Source organism: Aythya marila (genome assembly GCF_965140915.1).
Source record: "Aythya marila genome assembly, chromosome: 2".
Lineage (NCBI taxonomy): Eukaryota > Metazoa > Chordata > Aves > Anseriformes > Anatidae > Aythya > Aythya marila.
In genome coordinates this window covers 43,240,728-43,263,340 of record NC_139043.1, presented here as the reverse complement: position 1 = coordinate 43,263,340, position 22,613 = coordinate 43,240,728, and the positions used below count along the sequence as shown (strand labels likewise).

The window sequence follows — 22,613 nt, the reverse complement described above, 5'->3', positions numbered from 1 at the left end:
GCGATAGAACTGGCTGGTGGGAAGGGTGAGCAGAAAGATGTGGGAAGTTACATCATGTAAGAAAGGGGGAGCTCGAGGGCTGATGTGCAGAGAGATGTTTTCAGCTGAGGAAAGTGCTTATTATCTCACTTCATTTCTGTTTATCCAGCTGTATCATGTTCTAAGCCAGAACTGCATTTTCTTCCCAGGTTTGAAAGTGCCTTGCATGCTTTCATATGCTAGAGAAAGCAGCAGATACACAGTAATAGCCAGCTATATGGTATGTAGTACTAGTCTAGGTGTCAAGTAATACAGGCAATTTGCTTGTGATGTTTCCAAAGATTTTTCCACCAAAATCTAGGATTTTTGTACATGTGGAAAGGCCATGTGTTCTTTTCCTTACATTCACTGAATGATCAGCAATGAACAAATATTTAGTACTTTATGATTTAGTTGCCCAGGCCTTGTCTAACGCAGAGCTTTTTGTCTTACAGTTGATATTTGCAAACAGGATATGCTCCAGAAGAAAAAGAATGCTGTCTTGGTGGATGGGGTCATCCTAAATGGTCCAATAATGGACTCAAAAGCAGGAGAGAAGTTTGTGGAAGAGGCCTGTAAGATTATCATGGAAGAAGTGATCCAGAAAGCTAATGATGTCACAGAAAAGGTAAAGCACTATCTGGTGGCATGCTGCACTCCAATGGGCAGTTCTGGAAAACAGTGCTGAACATGGTGCTTACCTGGTACCTTTATGACTTCCTTTTAGCTAACCTGTTCACTGCTGGTGTCTCCCTCCTACCTATCATTAGGTTTGTGAATGGCGGGCCCCGGAAACACTGAAGAAGATTCTTGATCTGGAAATGAGAGACACTGGAGAATCTCATCAGAAACTCTTGCAACTCTGCCAGGATGTTATACAATACAGCGTCAAAACCAGTAGGAATGCAATTTCTAGTGTTGTCTAATTTTGTTGTATGCTAACCTAGGATAATGCTCATAAAGTTCTGTTATCTTCCAGAAAAAACAGGGGTTTAAATGTTTGCTTTCTACTTGCCTCTACAAGCATGCAAATATTTGGTTGGGTTTCAGTCGTTTGACTGAATGCTAGTCACCATAGGTGTCTATGATTTACTAAAAGGTATAATCAAAGGAAGCTAATCAAAAGCTAATTCCTGTAATGCCGTTGTTGTTCATGGTAGATTCTGTCCTTTTGAAGTCTTGTGAAAATTGCCTAGACAGGTATGATATAACAGTCTAACAAAGTAGATAAGAGAAAAACCTTTGTATGTAATTTCATGAGTGGAGTCACCTTTGTACAAATAAGGATGCACTCTTAGTGATGATTATCCTGCATTTACTACTGCTTTCTATGGAGCAATAGTCTTATAGGATGTTAATTTGCTGATAGGCAGTAATTCCTGTTCCAGACTCTGTGAGAAGAAGAGCCTGCAGTGTTTTAGAGACAGTACATGACATCTCTGCAAGATTAGTTCTCTACAGCTAACCATTCGGCAACATGTGAAGTACAATTCAATCTTAGCAAAAGAGGGATGAATAACATCTGTTCAGGAAGTAGTGTGCTATATCAGAAGCTCAGGATTTCAGATGCGACACAGCTTAGGGCGTATATTGGAAAGTGAGAAGGACATGTGATATAATAGCTGTGCATTTCCAGGGCACGTTCCCTGCTACAGTCACTGTTGCTACAGTAAGTAAAACCATAAAATAATTTTGAAGGTGAACCTATGCCTTTGAAAACCATAGAAAAGTACTAATACTGATCTAAAGGGACAGTGCACTAATAATATGCAGATATCATTACTGAATTAATGGAAGACATTCTGTTTATCTCACTTTTGTAAATTGACTTCAAATTTCCATTTGTTGCACTGTCACTTTGGAAAGAATATTAAATATGAAAAATTTGCTGTGCAAATAGTTTTTAATCTAAGTATAAACATTTATTGAAGTCTCAGCTCTAATATGCATAGAGCCATACAGTTTATCTGACTTTGCATGTAGGAGTACTATGCAGTGGATTAAAATTTAGATGGTGACTCCATTGCCGAACTGACTTGCTAGTATAGTCAGCAATAATGTAGATTTTTCTCATAATTTAGTTATATCTCAGTGTTTTGAGGCAGGTAAACAATTCCTCTCAGCTTCTCATTCTAAGTCTGCAGCAAGCTTTTCCAGACTGTTACACTGCCTCCCTATACCAACACTGAGTCTCTGGTGGGAGCACAGGCACAGCTGCCTGGGATTGGCAGGCTCCCATATTCTACTGCTGAGCAAAACGTCTCTGAATGTCCATCACAGCCTCTAGAGACTGCTGTTAAAGGCCACCGTGCATACTCTGTTGTCAGTCACTTCTTTTTTGATTTGTAAAACTTGTGAATAACCCACATTCATTCTGCGCTCTATTTACGTCTTTCAAACCTTGTTTTGAGACCTGAAAAGGCTTGTGACTTTTACTTTCAAAGGTTTGTCTCTCCTGAAGAAAGGACAGTATGTCCATAAAATACTGAGAGAATTGAAAAAAAATACTGAACGAATTGTGGTTTGCAGTGATCGGCATTCAGTTGAGAGAGCCTGTGATATATTCTCTTTTCATGTACATTCTGTCATTGCTTGCTTTTCATCTATATTTTCAGGTCATCCAAGATTTTTCAATCAGCTGTATGCTGGAATAGATTATTACTCATTAGTGGCTCGTTTCATTACCGAAGCATTGAACCCAAGTGTGTAAGTGTAGTTTTTTGTACTCTTAATGATGAATCTAGCATGCTTTTTGAAGTAACAGCTTCCTCCCTTCCCCCAGTCATTTTCTGTTTTCTGTGTTTTTCAGTGTTATAGAGGAGAAGGTAGGAATTGTGCAGGAATTTGGGAAAGAATACAGTCTGGATTGGCTGAATAGCTCAGCGGAAAGTTGGCTAAGCTGATGATTTTCCTAGTTTGTGAATTGGGGCATAAGAAGAGAGGTCTTTTTTCCAACACTTTTAAACCTAGACTTTTTTCTTACTTAGTGCATAAAAAATATAAAAATGAATTAATCAAACTTACTCAGTTGTTTGCTTCCTTTGAAGCACACTGCACAGAGCTGAATGCAAATGATTACCTGTCTACTATTTACTTGCAGATATAAAGCCTAAACAAAAATGTGATTGCTGCTTGCAATAGATCATTATAGCTGAAGCTTAAGCATTGTGACCTATGTTAAAATCAAACTCAGATGTATTACTTTGAGAGTGGAACTGTCAATGTGATGCTGTCAGGAACTAAACAATTGCTCTTCTGTGTCAGATCCATGGTGTTTTTAGTTTAGAGTTTTACTGCTGATGGTGGTCTGCTTTTAATAAAGAAACCTCTAATTTTCGCAAGATTCTGTAGCATGAGTTGTGTAATCTTAACACCAATCATTATGCTTTTATTTTTGTTCAGATATACATATGAAGTATCCCCTGTGTTTCTGTTAGTGGAAGAGACAGTCATCAAGAAAATGATTGAGTTCATAGGCTGGGAAGAAGGTGATGGCATATTTAATCCAGGTAAGAACAATACATATTTTCAGGATGAGTAATGATAAACCATCTAATATAGTAATTCAGTGGACATTTGATTTGTGTAGGCCATTTGAAAACGCATGCAAAATCCAGTGATGCACAGATAAAACTATGACATCCAGGCTTGTTTTAGGTATTTCTAATAGAATGTGAATCCGATCAGCATCTGAATGAAAACTGTTCTAAATATAATTGTGTGGAAATAAATTGCTTGCAACTGAAGCCCTTCCTGAACTTCATAACAACAATACCAACAGCTTTATTGGACTGAGTCACTGGTTGACAGACGGAGCTGATGTAGTTGCTAGACACCAAGCAGTGGTGCCTAGAGGCACTGAAGTGTGTATCCTGGGTATCACATGTGGGAGCCAGAGTTTGTTTTAGTGGGTTTGTCATGAGTTTGATTTCTTTGAGTTTTGTTAGTTTTTTTGAAATGTTACAAATAGACCAGTCAAACAAATATTTCTTAAGCTTCTTGATTGGCCACAGTTTTCAAATGTTCTGAAAAGCAGCATTCCAATCCCGTACCTGGAAATAATTAAGTGTAATGATATTATTCTAAGTTATGTTGGATGTGAAGCTTTCATATCTAAGTTGGGGATGGGAAAATAAATTAAATGAGGAAATGAACTTAGTGCCAACCCTTAAAAAAAACAAAAAAACACAAAACAAGGCCAGGAATTCAGTCCGACATGCAAGTGGTAGAAAAATAAATAAAATGGAATCCCCTGGAACATCTGTGGAAAAAAAATATTAATATGGATTTTTTATGTCAGATTTGATGTGTACTTTCAGTAGAATCCTTGCTTTAAATGCAGAAGTGCTTAATTCAAACTTAACAAGATACTGCCAATAGCTAAACAAATTGTACTTTTTAATGCTAATTTTATGTAAGGTTTTTCTTATTTTGTTTTCTTTTTCTTTTAAGTAAATAAAACCTGTCCAAATCATACCTTGCAGACCTTTCAGATCTGACTCCCTATGGATTTTCTAATTTTTTTTTCTCAATTTTCTTCTCATAATACTCTGGCTGCCTGAGAGATCTAGACTCTGTTAGGTACAGCCACAGTTGAGCTCAGTATAGGCAGCTGTGCTGGTGCTGCTTTGGTGTCTATCAGAAGACCCTGTTGCAGGGTATTCTCTGCCAGGGAGGGCTGCTCTTACTTCTTACTACTTTAATCCTTACTTCTTTAGGAAATACCTCCAAGAAGTATTCAAACCAGCTGTTTCCATTCATGCTGAAGAGCCCACAGTTCTTATATCTGCAGGTTTTTGGGGAGGAATTAAGTTATTATGGGTGCATACTAATATGTCAAGTACTCAGACACCAGAAATGTGCTAGAATTATGGTTAATATGATAAATGTATTTCTCTTTCGGCAGGTGGCTCTGTTTCTAATATGTATGCTATGAATTTGGCAAGATACAAGTTTTGTCCTGAGATAAAAGAAAAAGGGCTTTCAGGTTTGCCAAGACTAGTCCTGTTCACTTCAGAAGAGGTAAAAACAAAAAAGCTTTTGTATTCATTTTAGAGCTTCTAACAATGAACTTTATTTTTCAATGGCTGCAAAATTATATTTGCCTATCTGATGGAGCCCTGGTGCAATGAGTTTGTCATCAGTGAATGATATGAAATATCAAAGCTATATGGAGAAGTTGGATGACAAATTTCCCTGCAGAAGCTCTCTTGTTAGACCACAACAACAGATGCTTGCGTTCTTGGGAACAGCTGATAAAAGAAAAGGTTGTATCTGGGGCAAACCTGAAGATGAATGCATGTGGGATGTTATAGAGGTCTGCAGCTTTTGATTTCCCACAGCATAAAGTCTGGCAGGAACCATGTGTAGGTTTCAAATGTCAAAGCTTTTTCTTGCAAGTTTAATTTGTACTGAGCTGAGCACTCATGGACCTGTGAAATGGCTCTCTGCAGCTCCCACTATACCCTGTATCTGAACACAGATTCTCTGTTGTAGAAATCCAAACCTACCATGAAGTATTTTGGCAAAACCTGCTGGATCTTTAGACAGCTCTTTTTTAAATAATGGAAAAATGTGGCAAGTCTAAAGGGTTTTGAGTAATATCTGTCCTTGGGAAATAGAGTTACATTCATACATTTATTCTGAAGCAAATTTATTTTTTTTAGAGGCTCTTTTCTCCCACCTGTCCCTCAAATTTTATCATTGGATTAGTGCAGAAGTATTATTACAGACTCCACTGTTCAAAATTCCCAGTGGCAGTGAGGACTTCATTGTATTAGGAAGTATATAGTTAGCGACATAATTTTAGCTCTTAAGTTTTTTATGCAAAAACAGTTTGCAGGGTAAGTAGGCAAGAGATGCTTATATTGAAGAGGCCTGAGGGACACAAGCATTGTGTAAGTTGCCCAAGACAACATGTATATTCTGAAACTGAATCCAAATGTCCTAAAGTTGTATTTTTATGTCAATATTTTTCTTTCTGAAAAACATGTATATGAAAATGACATGCCAGTTCATGCTTAATTCATCACATTTCATCTTCAGAATAGCTCAGGAGGAAAAAATGAGGTTGAAACCCTTTATTTTAATGCTTCTGAAATGAAGCATGGAGAATTTTCATCATAAACTAACATTTGATTTAATTGAAAATTTTAAATAAAAGTATGCTCTTACACAAAAACAAACAAATTGAATTTACTTTGGTATTTTTGCTTTACCAGAAAGATGAAAACCGTAAAACACAAAATTAACCAGAAAAAATAAATTGTTAAATTACTTGTGAGACAATGGTCTTCATCTATTATACTTTGCTTGATTCACAAAACCATGTTGTCTTTAGTACTCAGTAATCATTTGCTATAAAACTGCCATATTAAGCAGCTAGATATTGTGACTGTTGTTTAATATCTCTAGCTCTTATTCTTCATTATAAGGGAGGAGATGTATGTATTCATGTATCCTTATTTTAGATTCATCTGTACCGAGTCCAAGTTATGTTACTTTTTGAAAGTTAGCTTAATTCAGATACGTAGTATTATTGCGATTATATTTAATAAATGGCCAACACTGAAAAGTACACAAGAGGTCATATCACACACTCTTCAGTTATTATCTTTTATCTTGAGGTTTCTTTTGTTTAGCATTTTGTTGTTGTTTTCAGAAGTACCTGGAGGGCATAGACCTGTTTTTCACTGTGCAAGCAATTAAAAAATAAAATAAAATAAAAAAATAATATATATATATTAAAAAAAATGGAAAAGTCACATCCAGTATTTAGCTTTAAAAATGGGTAAGGCAAATAGTGTTGGCATGGGGAAGCCATGAGGCTGTAATGACCTGAGAGTATTGATAAGGAGTTAAAACACAAAAACACTGTCAACTCAAGACACTCATGTTATTTCAGGGCTTGGCTTCAACACTGTGTTGAAATGAAATGATTTTTGCCTTGAGTTGCCAAGTCCCACAGTTCCAGTCTGGCACTTGGCAGACGGAAAGAGTTGCCGTGCTGTAGAGCAGGGGAATGCATGAACTTGTCACTGAGTTAATTTTATGTGACCTGGGGCTATGTATTCTGTGCATGTTTGTGGATAATCTGAAGGTGTATGTTTTAATGTGTGACCCACTAAAGGTCCTCAAAAGCTCTGTTTGGCCAACAGCAAAAATGCTCCTCGTTCCTACAAGTAAAATGCTAAGCTACTTAAAATTGTGGCCAAATGATGTAACCACGTTCTTTTGCTGGACAATTACAGTGATTCTTCTTGAGATAGAGTTAGCTGTAGACAAATTAATTCCCACTTTCTTGAGGCATTATCATTGTTTCTGTAATACCTGAACACAGCTGTAGTTGTAGAACAGAGCCCACATTTTGATTATTTTTCACTATTTGAATTCCATTTCAACTTTTTTTCTAACCCAATAACTTTTTACATTGATCTGAAAGGTAGGAATTTGTGAAATTTGAGGCAATTTGAGGGTACAAGTGTATGTGTAAACAGTTGAAACATACATGCTGATACGAGTAATTTTTTGGATGCAATGAAACCAAATTCCTCCCCAATGCAACTTGATCATGAAAGTAATAAAGTGGGAGAACACAACATTAACGCACCATGTTGTCCCCTGTTGAAATTACAGCAGGCAAAAATGAGTAATAAAAGTCTCATAAAATTGTAATTGCTTTATGCAATCATGTTTCTAGGAAACTCTTCAGAATCAAGAAAATCCAAATCTATCTTCTGTTTTAATGAACACAGTGGCAAAGTACTTTATCTTTGCAAATGTCGTTAGGAAAAGAAAACTGTCTAGCTGTAGTTAAAAGACTACAGGAGCACATCTTAAATGCACTGTTTTGGTTTGATCTTGTGCCTAAAGGCATTCACTTCTCACTCCTAATGGCTACCGATTGAATATGTCCAAACAAAACCACAGAAGACATGGCAAGAGAAATCTGAACTCATAGTACTAAAAATTATTACTTGATATTATGTATATAATCTAGGTACATATAATATCTTTTATCTGAGTATTCCTTTCTCTTTGGAAAGGCCACTATGAACAAATGAACTAGTTGACGTTGTGACTAGAGCTGCTAAATGTTCTCTGGTGTGTGTGTGTATATATATTTAAATGACGTGGAGTAACTTAGTGTAATAGCTTCTGGTTATGATAGTGAAAAAAGGAAATTCTTGTATGTATTCAAACAATAAAACCGAAAGATTATTCATCAAAGGAAGCATATTTCAAGTCTACGTTTTAATATGTCTTGTCCCTTTTCTGTCTTACTGTAGACCTACCAAATTTTTTCAGGTCTTCAGTAGGACAGAAGGAGGAACAGAAGCATTTGAGAAACAGTGTATCTTGCAACCTGTTTTGTTTTGGTATTCCCTTTATTTTGCTCCTTCCTTCTGCTCTCTGGTATAATCTCTGATGTGCTCAAGCCTCTTATCTCTCCCATCCAATTTTTTATATTAAAATACTTGATTTAGTGATAGCTTCTTTGTTAGTATGCTGATTTTGCAGACCTACAGCTTTCTGAATGTGAAGCAGTCATATTATCCCAAGTGATTCATACCTTTCATTTGAACCAAATGGACAGAAATCAATGATAGAGGCTACTTGTATTTCAAATTATTCACTAAGTTGTTGAAAGCATCTCCAAACTTCTACTAAGCAAAATGTAACTACAGTCATGTTGCCATTATCGATATAATGTATGACTAATTATCTACCTATGTATCTTGTTATTCTTGTAAAAGTCTAAATAAATGAGTCCTAAAAGCTTTGTGGATGTGTCATGTTACAAAACCAGGAGTTCTTAGAACTACCAGATAGTATCAGGTAGTATTTTTGCATGCCTGTATTTAAAAAGTGGGCGATGATGGGGAAAACCTTTTTGTCAAAAAGAAAAAGAGGCCTTTGAGATCATCTGTCTCATCAAAATCAGCATGACAGGCTTTAATACCCCTAATATATTCATACCCACACATTAAAATGTTGTACATTTTTCATAATTATGTTCTGCTGTAACTGCATTTATGTGAACTCTCTGGAAGAAAATTGAATTAATTATCCACCTGGCTTCACCTCCTGTATGAAAAGCAACAATTCTAGACATCTTCACAGTTGCTGGAATATGAGTTATTTAACTCTTCAGTAATAATGTTAATTTTTTTTTTATTTTTATTTTTTTTTTTTTTTTGAGAAGTGATAATCCAAGGCATGGATGATCTTTATTCTGAGAAGAGAACTGTATAGTCCTATGAGATGCTGATATTCTCAAAACTGACTCCACTGACATGAGTGGGTAGGCATTTGTCATGCTACAAGTTGTTCAGAGTAGTTTTGATATTTAATAATGAGTTCAGATTAAGAAGGTTATTGCATTTTGAATTCCCAGGCAACTCTTGAAGATGGATTAAGCTGTGTGAGTTCAGCATACTATTATTTTGGAATAAGACAAAATACTCTTATGCTGGAACAACAGTATCCACAACAGAGCAGGTCCTAGCTTATAATGGTGAACATTGGAAAGATGGTAACATAAAGCCTTGACTATTAGTTTAACAGAAAAAAAGTGTACAAAGTACAGGGTGGACAGTGAGCTCAAGTATCCTTTTCACCTGAGACATTTCACCTCTTTATGATTGAATAAAAACCAATTTCTAACATCCTTTGGTCGGGTGAAGGGACATCTTTTACAGTCACATTACAGGCTTCATACACTAATGCCCTTTATTCAGTGTAAAGTGAGAAGTGCACTGTGTGTTTCTGTACTCATTTGCATTCATTTACAGACATTTCTGTGGTGAGACCTAGCTAAAATTCTTTGCTGAAATAATAATTAGTGGAAACGTAGATAGGTTCAAACTGGAACTTCTTGCAAAATCCATGTTAATTTATGTGCTAAGTCCCATGTAAAGCCTTTTTGCTTTCATAATGGCTTTCAAGATCAAAATTAATGTGGACAACCTTGGTCTAAACACCAAGATTTTCAGGTCTTTTTTCAGAGATAGGAATTTGAAAGCTTTGGAAGTCCTGACTGTACCACCTCTAAAAACATCGGTAAGTCCTGGGACTTGAACTCCTTGAGTCTATGAGACCAGAATTGCTGGATCAGACCAAAGGTCAATTTAGCATGGTATCCTGTCTCTGGCAGTGGCCAACAGCTGATGTTGAGAAAATGTATAGAAAACATTGGAATTATAAAGTGGTAGAAGATTTAGGCATTTCTATATACATCTTAATTAATCCCAGTTTACGAGGAGTGGTGCTTTTGGGCTTTCAGACCTATAGGTTGCCTCTAGGCTGTTGTGTTCAATAGCCTTTGGACCTTCCTTCTTGTGCATTTGCCCTTTATACCTATTGATACTTTTAGTTCTGTTCTATTAAAACATGCTGAAACAATTAATAATTCTTTCCTGATGACATTACAAACTTTCTATTTTTCATTCTAATGGAGAATCAGCTTAAAAAATGTGTATGTAATAGAGCTTTTTATTTCTAAGTTTGTGTTTGAAACATGGCACACATCTTTTTTTTCGTTGTTGTTGTGTTTTTTCTTTTTCCTATTATTTTCCTGCTCTTTAGTGTGTCATTAATTGTGAAGTATGATATGTCTTTTTGCTGCATAGCTTTGTCAATTTGCTTTTTGTGTTAGATTATACTGTTGTCACGACTGTTATATGCTGATATTAAATTAATTTCAGTGTCGCTGTTTCCTATACTAAGGAACTTTTCATTCTTTTTACTTGTTTACTCACTCTTTTTTTTTTGCATGCTCTTTCTTCTACAGTGTCACTACTCCATGAAGAAGGCAGCCTCCTTTCTGGGTATTGGTACAGAGAATGTTTACTTCATCAAAACAGATGAAAGGTAAGCAAGCAAAAGCCATGGCTGTGATCTCTGAGTCTTTTAAAATGCAGTAGTGCTGTACTAACCAACCTATTTGAATGTAACTGAAAAAGTTTTACATCTGTGTCCCTTAGAGGTAAGATGATACCTGAGGAACTGGAGAAACAAGTCCAGCGGGCCAGGAAAGAGGTGAGAGGGGGAGAGAAAGCATGAAGGAGAGAGGAGGAGTGCATGCAGACTGTGTGCTTGCGTCTGAGTGAAAGGAAGGAAAACTAAGAGTGAGTGAACTCTTTAAAATAGGACAGTTGATGTGCCAGTGTTTTTCTTACAGGTGTAATCCAGCTGCCCCAGACTTGTGGAGCGAGCCAAGGCTCTTAGGTGTTATGCTGTTCTGGAGAGTAAAATTCCACAGGGTGTTCACTATTAATGAAAACCCTGAGTACAATGCTGCTCTGAAGTATTTAGCACATTTCTTCTATACCTAGGATTTATTTTGCCCTTAATCCCTTTTCAAATGAAATATATGCAGTATCTGCTTTCCTTAAAAGGCAAATGAAAACTGTAGGTTTTTCTGTTATTACAGAAGCTATTGCTTTAGTCTCTGCAGTAAGCAAGAGCTATAAGATAAGGCTTTTTGTCTCTGAAACTATCATACATGCTGAAAATGCTAAATTTCATCCTTTCTGGTGCTGCAGGAAAAGTGTAGAGATTGCATTCTGCCTCTTTTCCCACAGGGACTTTACCAAGCAGAAAGTGATAGATCACCATTTGGAAATGTACTCGTGTATATTTGGACAACATTAACCTACATTACCACGTTCTGTAAGATAGAACTTAATATAGTCAATACAACTTACTTTAGAGAACTTAGGGGACTAAATGTGACTTAAAAAGCACATTGCATCTTCTTTTGACTTGATTGGGTCACCTCATTTCCAGTTTGTTCATGACAACAGTAGGATTCAGAGCTTAGCCCTTAGTCCATGATCTGGGAACGCTAATCAGCTAGTGCAACATCCATAGTGTGGACATTGACTACCATGAAATCCTGCTTTGGAAACTATTGTGGCTGACAGAAAAGGCATGGCAGTGCTGTTGTGTTATGCACTGGCACGGTCACAGTAGCTTTCAGTAAAATGTTCCTTAGACACATCTTCTGCCAAACAACCATCTCCCCTTGGAGTTTCATGTTAGGTATAATAGCTAATGATATATGGTGTCCCTAATTACTTAGGAAAATCTTGCTTACCTCTCTGTGTACTTTGCCTTATCCATGAAAGACAATCTGTACTTTGCTCATCTGAGTGATCCACAGGAAAAAAAGAACTGAAATATGAAGCAAGAGAAAGCAAGCAGGAGAATGAGATCTGTGCTCTGCAAAAACAGATTTTTTGTTTGTTGATGTAATAAATTTGGTTGTTATTTAGAAAAGATTGCCTGGCATTTATGTTAATAATAAAAAAGTCAGCCTCAGTACAGTACTCTGCAATTTAGAACCAATGTTCTGTATTAAAATGCTCCACTTACAGGAGTGTTACCTTTGAGAAACACTTACTATTTCACTTGCCTTTTAATGGAAGTTAAAGGCATCCTGGAAGTTTTCCATCTCACCTGAGCTTCAGTAACTGTGTCTGTCCTTGATAAAGTGCTATTTTATAAGTTTTTTACAGAAGGACACTTCAGTGAATTACAGTGTGTGTTCTAATGACTCTTAAACAACAGAGGATGCATTCGTAGAATTGCAGAACCATAGAATGATAGTATTCACTAGTGGTAGGAGCACAAAATGTTCACTGACTGTGAACAGCAAGAGTCTTAGACTTGTTTTTTGAGCATCTGGTCAAGAAAATCTATTTAATTTTATTGGCAAAAAGAATAAAAACATGATTTCCTTCTTTGCAGAAAGGTGTAATGGTAACAATAATCTTTTGAATTTGTAGAGATTCTAGACTTGTCCCCATATTCAGTCATGTTACCTTCTGGCAGCTGAGGAAGCTTTGTCATTGTGATGTAGCTGTGGGAGAAAAATGGTGAGAATACTAACAGAAACTGTTAAGTGTAGCAGATAAGTCTTTGCTTCACTCAAAAGTGTTTTGTACTTGAGCTTCAGGCTGGTTTGTAAGTTTGATTGACTTTTTTTTTTTTTTTTTGTAGTTTTTAGTAAGAATGACCATGCAGTGAATTACAGGCTGGTAATCCTTTGTGAATGTATGAGATGAGTTTAAATTTATTCCAAGGCTACTTTTCACTGCTTTAGTAATTTATGATTTGTTTTTAAAATTTCCTTACAATTATGCACCATCCTAACAGCCATCTACACTCTTAAAGAAATATAAAACCGTCAGAATGCAGAAGTTAATCAAGTCTGCCTGTCTCTGTAGTAGATTTTAAAAGTAGCAACAATTAAAAAAGAGGACAGCAGAGGAGATCAGATTTCAGCAGAAGTGAAGCTATATAGAAGACTTGCATGTAGAGTTTGATTTTTCAGCTGGTGTCTGATTTCAGTGAAGCTACAGTACGTTACATCAGCATAGAGATTTATATTGAGAGATTTAATTCACTGCAAATGAATCCAGGGATCCAAGATTATACTATTTATAACAACTTTAGTGCCTCTTCAGTAGCAGCATTGTTATGCTGCAGGCCAGATGCTGAAACAAGCAGAACAGTAACTTCAGCATGTGTTTACCAGCACGTGAGATTGGTCAGTTATTGCTAGGGCTGACACTGTCAATGTCATAAAGTCACTCCAGACCCCACCAATTCTTTTCATTACTTTGGTTTCTGCTCCTGTGTACACGCAGGCACGTATATTTGCAAGGGTAGGTACAAGCTGCTATATTTGACCTGCTTTGCTATTGCATACCTGGTATTGGTTGAATGGGAAAACGATGAGCAAAGCCATTAAAGCCAAAATGGATGTCTTGTGATAATTGTCTGAGGCTGCAACCTGACAACAGTCAGAATTGCACTTGGCTGTAGACCAGGCATTTGGGTCAGATAGCGATGACTGTCCCAGTTGTGGTGTATGCCAGTGCTGCCCAAGGCAAGTCATGTTCCCTAAATGAAGGTTCCTTTTCCCTCAGCAAAGAGCCATAGGCATTGTAGAGGGAATGCAGGTGAAGTCCCTAGAGGGGTGAGTCATGTCCCTGAGGGGTAGCCTGCTGGCTGAACTAATAGCTTGATTTGTGTTTGGCAGAACGGCAGCAAAATATAGTAGTAAAATGGGGAAGACTGAGAAATGAAAATCAGTGTACAAAGAGATGTTGAATATCTAGAGTGCTTTCATCTTGACAAAACTAGCATCTGTCAAAACAGTCTGAAACTGGTGAAGTCTGCCCTGTGATGGTGTTAGCTGGAAATACTTTTTTTTTTTTTTTTTTAAATAGTCAGCACTTTTTAAATGCAGTAACTTCTACATGAGGCTCTCAGTGCTGGGAAACTAAAATGTAGACTGTCACATTTCTGTCCTACTTTCCAAGACCTTGTTATACTTCAGCTCTCCAAATATACTGGAGGAAATGAGCAGTGCGAATGACAATTTTTTGTTTTGAATCCTATTGCAGGGGTCAGCACCATTTCTTGTCTGTGCTACTGCAGGCACAACAGTGCTGGGAGCATTTGATCCTCTGGATGAAATTGCTGATATCTGTGAAAAGCATGGCCTCTGGCTTCATGTAGACGTGAGTTTGTATACTGTGTAGTTTTCTTTAATTTTATTTTTTTTTAATAATTGATATTTTTCTTTGGCTGTTAATGTTTTTCTGTGTAGTAGTAAGCTGGGCTTTAATATATATATATATACATTTTGCATAGAGAGCAGAAAAACTTCCTGATTTGTCTGTGTTCCATCAGCTGAAAACCAGCAAATAATTTGCTTGTGACAAGCAGTCAAAACTTCCTTGTCATTGTTAGGTTATATTTCAAAATGATTTTAAAATCAATTTCCTGTTCCTTCTTGCTACTGCAAAAATGATTCAAGGATGATTATATACAACTAGAATTTCAGATTGTTTCCACAGTCTATTGGAGAATGGACATGTTAGAATTGCGGTGCATGGTTCATACAGGTTAAAATGAAGGTATGCTTCTGGCTCAAATGACAATAAATTATTCGGTTTCATATTCACAGGTTAGTTTTCTGTAGGTCCCCTGAAGTTTTCCTAAATGGTTCAAATTTTTTTTATTGAGTCATTTCTTTATAATTTTAGCTTTGGCTTTAAAAATCCATTCATGAGCCTTTTTGGAATAATCACTGAGTCCTTTTATTACCTGGAGGAGTTAGCTATAAATGTATTTTTCTAAAAGTAGGTCTCTTCATATTTTCTAAAACTGGATTCTCTTTATAGTGATAATGCCACAAACACAGAATGGCTGTGCAAAAATCCATGGAACAATGAGAGAATCTGAAGCAACATTAATAGAGACTTTTAGACCTGCTTTAAATTTTTAAGTATTTGCTTAATGTTGAGTATTTAAAGAAAAATAACATAGACACGGATGTGCATTTCAAATAAAAAATGGCTCAGACATTAATAAATAAAGTTTCTGTGTGTGTGATTCAAAATTTCATTTTCTTGGAGGCAAAACGACAAAATTCAGCCCTAGTATTTAAAGTGCCTGCAGAACTTCCTTGTGGTTGTATGCTGGTGAGGATGACCCAGCAGATGTTCAGCAGGAGGATGATGTGTAGTCTCCTAACCCATTCCCTGCAGCTGAATAACTTCAGTTAGGTGGGATGAACCTGGGCAGTACTCTGAACTATATTTCATAAGCAGTTGCTAGTGTTTTGTAAATAATTACATTTCTTCTTCCAACTTTACCTCCTGTTAAGCTAGGGTAAAAATGTCAGTGAATATCTTAAAGTTAATTTTCTGTTTTCACAGTGACTGTAGCTGTCAGATGTTAATTGATTGCTGGTAGAATAACAAATGTACAATCATAAATTGGGTAGCTTTTGGTCTAGAAGACTAATCTTTCTATTAAGATGGGATTCATGTTATGAACCTCTCAATGAATTCTCAGCCTTGATTGGTTCTTAGGAGTTCTATCAGTGCATTTTCCATTTTTTCTTTCACCCTCTGTTGAACTGTCAAAAGTTGAGTGCATGGATATTTTATTTTCGTTTAAAGTTTCTGACTATTTATATGGGAGCAGGGCATAGGGAAGAGACTGGAACCTTTGCGTGTAAGTGATATCAGACATATGTATATATAAAAATGTGATATGGTAAAATGAGCAGACTGTAATTCATAATGTGACCTTTTTATCTCACAGCACCATTAAAAATAGGTTTACTGGAATAATAATAGGAAAAGTACAGTGAGATCAGAAATAGTGTATAAGAAACATAGTGAAGAGTTTGAGATTTTTTTTAATTTGCCTTTAAGCAAGCCTACCTCCTTCTAGCCTTATAAGCAAGAACATAGTGTTGGAAACCTTTCCAGGATCTGCATTCCTCTGAAAGGTCTGGTTTCCAGCTGAATGATTCTTACAGTGTATACTACTTTTTGGGCCTGCTGTAACTTAGGAGGAAAAAAAATATACAGTACTATTAAAACAATCATTTTAAAACAGGGAAAGCTGTAATTTAGGGCCAGCATTGGTGGGAATCAGCATTATCTACTGCAAATGATCTTGAGAACAGTTTATACAGTTATTACATGAAAGTCTGTGATGTTACTTGCAGTTTTACACTGATGTATCTTATTTCAGAATATTTTCTGATACCAAATATTGATATGGTTGCCTTAGGGAGGCTTTTCATTAAGTGTGAAATGATAAAGCTCATGATTTGTAGGAGGGGTGAATGTGAGAACATCAACATAAAATTAGTGGGTTTCGGGAAGTTAAATTTAATTGGAGTCAGAAATTGCAGATAAGTTCTCACATGGAGACAAAACTGAAGAGAAAAAGGGACTTAAGGAAAAAGTTTCAGGACAATACCAATATGATGAAATTATCTCAGCAGTCAAGCCACTCAACAGCCAGTGCAGTAACCATATTTTGTGAACATTATAGTATTCATACATTGGTTATGGCAATCAAACCTTCTTTCGCTAGTCTTGTGCAAGAAGAAGCAGTTCATTTACTGTGTCTTGCCAATAACTCATAGGAAATTCTCATCAGAAAGCCTGCCAAGCTGCAACAGTGGCAGTGAGTGAAAACCTGGCTGGAAAATCATACTCGGAGAGCAGTTATTAGTGGTTCACTGCTGAAAGGTGGAGAATATTTTGAGTAGAAATCAGGAGAGGTCTATCCTAGGTTAGAAGTTACCCAGTATTTTCATTAATAACTTGGATGAAAAAAAATTCCACTGACTAAATTTGAAGATAACATGAAGATGACACAGAACTGCAAGAATTAGTGGGAGGACAGGATTAGAAGATGGAGATCTTGACAGTTTAAAGAAAAAAAGTGGAAAAAACAGGCTGTAGTTCAATGTAGATAGTGCTCTAGGTTTAAGCTCCAATAATCAGCTGCACAAACATCTGGGGAATGTTGGCTAGATAGCAGATCCCCAGAAAAAGATACAGGGTTTGCAGTGCATCACAGATCATCAGTCTTAAGCCTGTGCAGTTGGGATAAACATCTTGACAGCTTCTTTGACTAAAGATACATAAAATAATTCTTTCTGCTTGGTGCTTCATCTGCCTTATCCAGACTGTGTCCAAATAAAAAGCTGAATATCAAGGAGGTTAAGGACCTACAGGATAAAGATTAGAAAGGAGTAGAGCGGTGAAGATAAATGGAATCATATCCAGAAGTTATGACCAATGAAGAAAGATTAAAAGCAGTGATGTTATTTAAACTAGAAAAGATAAAGAGACTATATGCAATACTCTACAGATACTTTAAAAGCTGCTACAAGAAGAAAAGAACGTGTTTTCCATGGCCACTGCAGATATAAGGGGTAACACCGTCTAGGACTGACATTTCAATCTGTAGGGTTGTTATTGTTAAACATAAATTAGGTGGCTAAGTTTTGCAGCCTCCATCATTAGAGCTCTTTAAAAACAGACAAAGCCAGTGATTCTCGGTATCCTTGGGTGCCTTCTCGTTCACATTTGGTTTTTGCCAGCCCTGGATCTCTAAGCACTTAGTCTATGAACTGAGTAAAGAAGCACAGAGCACAAATTCATCTTGTGGTACTGTGGCTCCAGGAGAGACTGGGAGGTGGTAGAGATGCCTGGACCTATCATACCTCTCTTCAAGATACATAGCAGTAGTTTTTAAAATGAAGGTAGATGGAAGTACCAATTGGGTTGTGTAGGCAGCAGTTTCACCTTATCTTTCACTCTGATATTAATCCCAAAATGGGTATGTTCGTTGGTTAATAATCTCTACAAATGTTTGACAGGAATGCCATAGGTATGGCTGATCCTGCCTTTGGGGGTGGCACACAGGTGAGATGAACACTTGAGTGCCTTCCTAGTCCTATTTTTTTCAGAATGGTGTGAAAATGTCAATTATTCCAAATACCAACAGCTTTGGATGCAAATTTTTAAAAGATTTATTGTCTGCCAGTGCATTGCTTATGAATTGTAAAAATTGGGGAATAATTTAATGACTACTTTGACTGTATTGCAGAAAGAGAAGAGCAAAATCTAGCTATAAAGAGTTGATCATCCTTCAGTAACATGGCTAGTTTGGGCTAGCTCGGGAACCCAGTTTGACATCATGGTTCTGTCACTGGTTTACTGTGAAATTTGAGGCAAATAATTTCCTTTCTTAGGTTCCAAAAGTAGATTGAGCAGCAGCCTTTTTCTCAGCACGAATGTTGTGAGCATGACAACATAAAATATGATGTGGTGTTTGTGTTTTGCATTAATGAGAATGATAAGTGTTAGGACAAGTTTTTAACCGTTCATTTCCCTCATGAGCTTTTACTATTCCTGTCTCCCAGAAACAGCAGATTTTTTCCCTAATATATGACCTATAAAGCAAAAACTGATGCTTAATTCATAGATCAGCTCTCACAGCTGTTTTGATTGTTTTCAAGCAAAAACCAAAAGCAACTCCCCCCCAAGCACCCCCGCCCCAAAAACCAAACCAAACCAAAAACAAAAAAACAACCAACAAACAGAGCACCTAAAGGCGAGCAAGTATGACCGCATTATATTTAGATCAGGAATCTTCACAGCAGTGTTTTCTTCCTCAGTAATCCAAAATATATGAATCTTTTTTTTATGATATGCTGAGTCCGGGTGTTTTTTGGACTGATGCCTCTTCTGCATCTCTGAGGAGCCTTGCTCATTTCACAGGGAACTTTCTTTTGTGGATTCTGTCTGTATGAATGCTGAAATCCCTTTTTTCATATTTAATAATATTTTCTCAAATGCAATATATGACATGCATTCTGTTTTTTGTTGTGTGCTCTCACCGCACCACCCTGACCCCATGGATAAATGTTGCTTGAGAAATGAAGATTTACTGCAGCTAGTGGGTGATGTCTGGTCCTTGCTGAATTCATAGACAAGTCACCTTCCCTAACTTAAGGCGGCCAGAAGTCAAACTTGTGTAATTTATGCTTATTGTCTGAGCTCCTTTTGTAGTGCATGGAGAGAGACATCTGCGAAGGTGTCACTCAAAGACAGGTATCTAAAATAGATAAGAGGACACTTGATAAAGAATGTCAGTGGAGAGCTACTCACTACAGAGAATGCCTCACTGATGCTTAGGCCACACAGCTAGTTCTTAGATGACCTGAGATCGATGTGGTGAATGCTACACCATTTTAACATCAGTGAGATTGCTGGTCACAGAAATGCTGCTATTACCTACTCACTGACTTCACTTTTTGTATCAAAACTCCACTGAGTATTTGAGCCCGGGCTTTGCAATTGGCAGAGATTATCATTCTCTCTTCCTTTGTGAGAAACTCTCACAAAGGAAAAAGCTAGGAGGAGGAATGTGTACAAAATGGGTCTTTTGACTGTCATTGCTTAGGTTTAGGCTGGAGGAACAGAACCACCTCCTATGTCCTGGTTATGCAGAAGCCCTTCAATTCATGCTGTTGCTTACACAGAAGTGAAAACATAGCTTGTGGTTCACATAATGGCACAAACCCTTGGTTCCTCTATTTTAGGCGTAGTCTCAGGCAACCACCTTTGTTTGTAGCTGCTGCTAAAAGCAAAATTTAGTCCACTAACCATGTAATAAACTAAATTTCAAATAAGATAAAAACATTGTCAGTAATCCTTGATTGAAGCATTATCAGAGAGCACCAAGAACTTTATACAAATAACATTGTCTTGGCTTTGTAATTTTTCCAATAGGCTTCTTGGGGTGGCTCAGCTTTGATATCAAGGAAGCATTGCAGACTTCTTCGTGGCATCCACAGGTAAGTCAGTTTTAGTTTATGGGCACACTTACAGGGATTGAGATAGACAAGCCTCCATGAGAGCTGTATTTTTCAGAATGCGTATTGTCATTAACTGGAGGGATTGCTAAAACTATGGGTATGCGGAAAAATTGGAAAAACTGATTTATCTGCTTGGGTTGCATTTGGGCATTTTTGCCTCTCGTACCAGTGATTATAGGTGCAATTCCTATGCCTTCTCCCCTATCTCCTTTTATGAATTTTGCAGGGCTGATTCTGTTGCTTGGAATCCCCATAAAATGCTGTTGGCTGGAATCCAGTGCTGTGCTCTTCTGGTGAAAGACAACTCTGTAAGTCCTTCCGTTTTTGTTTTTGTTTTTGTTTTTTTTTTTCCTAATTTTTTAATGCAGTAGACTGTCATTGCTGCAATGAGGAAGTGGAGATAAGAAAACAGCTGAGTCAGTTTTACTACACTGTGGTGCAAAAGCTGTATGACACTGTTTTGAATTTCACCAAGAAATTAGTAAAGGGTGACTAAGAGAAGGGCCAAGCTGATCCAAGTCACTATACTCATCAATGTTCAAATGCAGCTGGTGCCCTTTCTAGTTTGCTTCTGTGCATTTATATTCAGAATTGAGTATTTTGTCACCTGTGTCTCTAGCAGTTTAAACACTAAGCTCATCAAAGTCACCAGAACAGCTATCATCCACTAGGACTGCAACAGCACTGCATCTCTGTTTAAAGAATGCCATGTAGACAGAGCTACTCTCTGTATCACCTTGCATGGGTGTACCAGGGTGAGAAAGGAGTTGAAGTGCATGCAGCCAAAGATGCAGAGCCTTCTTTCCTTGCTGTGCTCATTTTTTTCTTCATTACTAGGATGACTGGGACTTTCCAAAAAACATGCATAGTGAAAAAAATCTAGCAAATAAACAACAAAGCTCTGATGTCAAGTGGCACAAAAGACACTTTAGTCTGCAATGTGATTGAAGTCCCTGTTTATATCTTTATGGAATTCTTCTACCTTAATAAAGAAACTAGTAAGAGCCTAATTATTTGAAGCACCATTGCAGACTCAGCACTGCAAAAGCTTATGTCCATTCTCTAGCATCGGGATAAGTTTTATCTACGTTCATCAATGACTGAACATTGTGAGGATATGGAGTCCCTGAGGTTTGCATCACTGTTTTGTGGCCATGGCTTGTAAATCACTTTTATAAGTCTCTGTCAAAGCAGCTGATGGATTCCATTCAGCTGCTAGTGGTTAGCTGTCCATGTAGCTGCTTACTAACTCCTGGTAGTAAGAACTAATGAGGACTGAAGAGCATAGATGCTAATCAGTGCTCCCTTGGAGCAGATCACTCCAAATCATGGGTGAGATGTGGCAGGGTAGCAAGGAGAAGTATGCTTCCTCGTTTCCTTAGACTAGAGTCTGTGGGATTAAAGAGGATTACAGATTCCAGAACTACCTGTCCATCATTTTACCTTTATTTCAGGATGAAAAACAAGCAGAATGAAGTTATTGACTAAGGTTAATGTAGTCTCTAAATTGCAGGCTTGGGAAGAATTCAGTGCTGTATTTGTAACTAATTAGGCCCAGTATGTAGATGTAGCCTCAGGTAATGATTAGGCTACTTTTGCTGCATACTGGAAACTTCTCCGAAAGAGAGAGGAAAGAAACAGAGAGGAATGAAATATTCTAGCTGCCTTGGCATTTAGAGTCACTTTACAAACATTGTTCCAACTGCCGGGCTCTCCTTCCATGAAGAGTGATGGCTGGTAGAGCAATCCTATTCCACTTCCAGATCACAGCTATGCAACGTTGTGCCAGAAATACTTGTAGATAACAATTTTAGGTAGTTGGTCAGCAATACTTCTGTGTTTTCACCTCTCATACAATCAGATCCAGTTGTACAGTGAGATATGTTCTAGAAAATAGAACACTTTGCTGCATGGGGAGGAGAAGGTGTTTTAGTCAGGGTTTAACTCCTAGAAAACTGGCACTTATGCATTTTATGTTTGTGCCAGTGCAGACCTTACGCAAAAAGAAACATGTCCAAACTTAGGTACTTTCTTCAGCTTTTTGAAAAAAGTAGAATATAAATCTTTAAGGAAAAAAAAAAAATTAAATGAATATTTATGACACTTTACTGGAAGAACCTTGCTTTACTTTCATCCCCAGATCCTCCTCCTCCTCCTCTGCACAGCTTTCCAGCCACTCTGCCCCAAGCCTGTAGCGCTGCATGGAGTTGTTGTGGTCAAAGTGCAGGACCCGGCACTTAGCCTTGTTGAACCTCATCCCATTGGCCTCTGCCCATCAATCCAACCTACCCAGGTCCTTCTGCAGGGTGAAGCCATTTGGTTTGGCAATGCCAATAGTCTTAAGGCTAGATTGCAGCTAGATTTTTAGAATGAAATACTG

At 37.3% G+C, this 22,613-nt stretch overlaps 1 protein-coding gene across 1 annotated transcript in view; it reads left to right on the top strand.

The window, feature by feature from the left end:
* GADL1 (glutamate decarboxylase like 1) overlaps window positions 1–22,613 on the top strand; it is a gene marked incomplete at its 5' end in the record, with an annotated part of 71,261 nt that overhangs the window by 2,079 nt on the left and 46,569 nt on the right. The window contains 10 exons of the mRNA XM_082755343.1: window positions 474–646; window positions 789–915; window positions 2,634–2,724; window positions 3,421–3,527; window positions 4,925–5,040; window positions 10,811–10,890; window positions 11,004–11,058; window positions 14,436–14,552; window positions 20,148–20,212; window positions 20,460–20,541. Of these exons, the coding sequence (XP_082611469.1) occupies window positions 474–646; window positions 789–915; window positions 2,634–2,724; window positions 3,421–3,527; window positions 4,925–5,040; window positions 10,811–10,890; window positions 11,004–11,058; window positions 14,436–14,552; window positions 20,148–20,212; window positions 20,460–20,541 (1,013 nt within the window). The remainder of the gene's footprint in view (window positions 1–473; window positions 647–788; window positions 916–2,633; window positions 2,725–3,420; window positions 3,528–4,924; window positions 5,041–10,810; window positions 10,891–11,003; window positions 11,059–14,435; window positions 14,553–20,147; window positions 20,213–20,459; window positions 20,542–22,613) is intronic.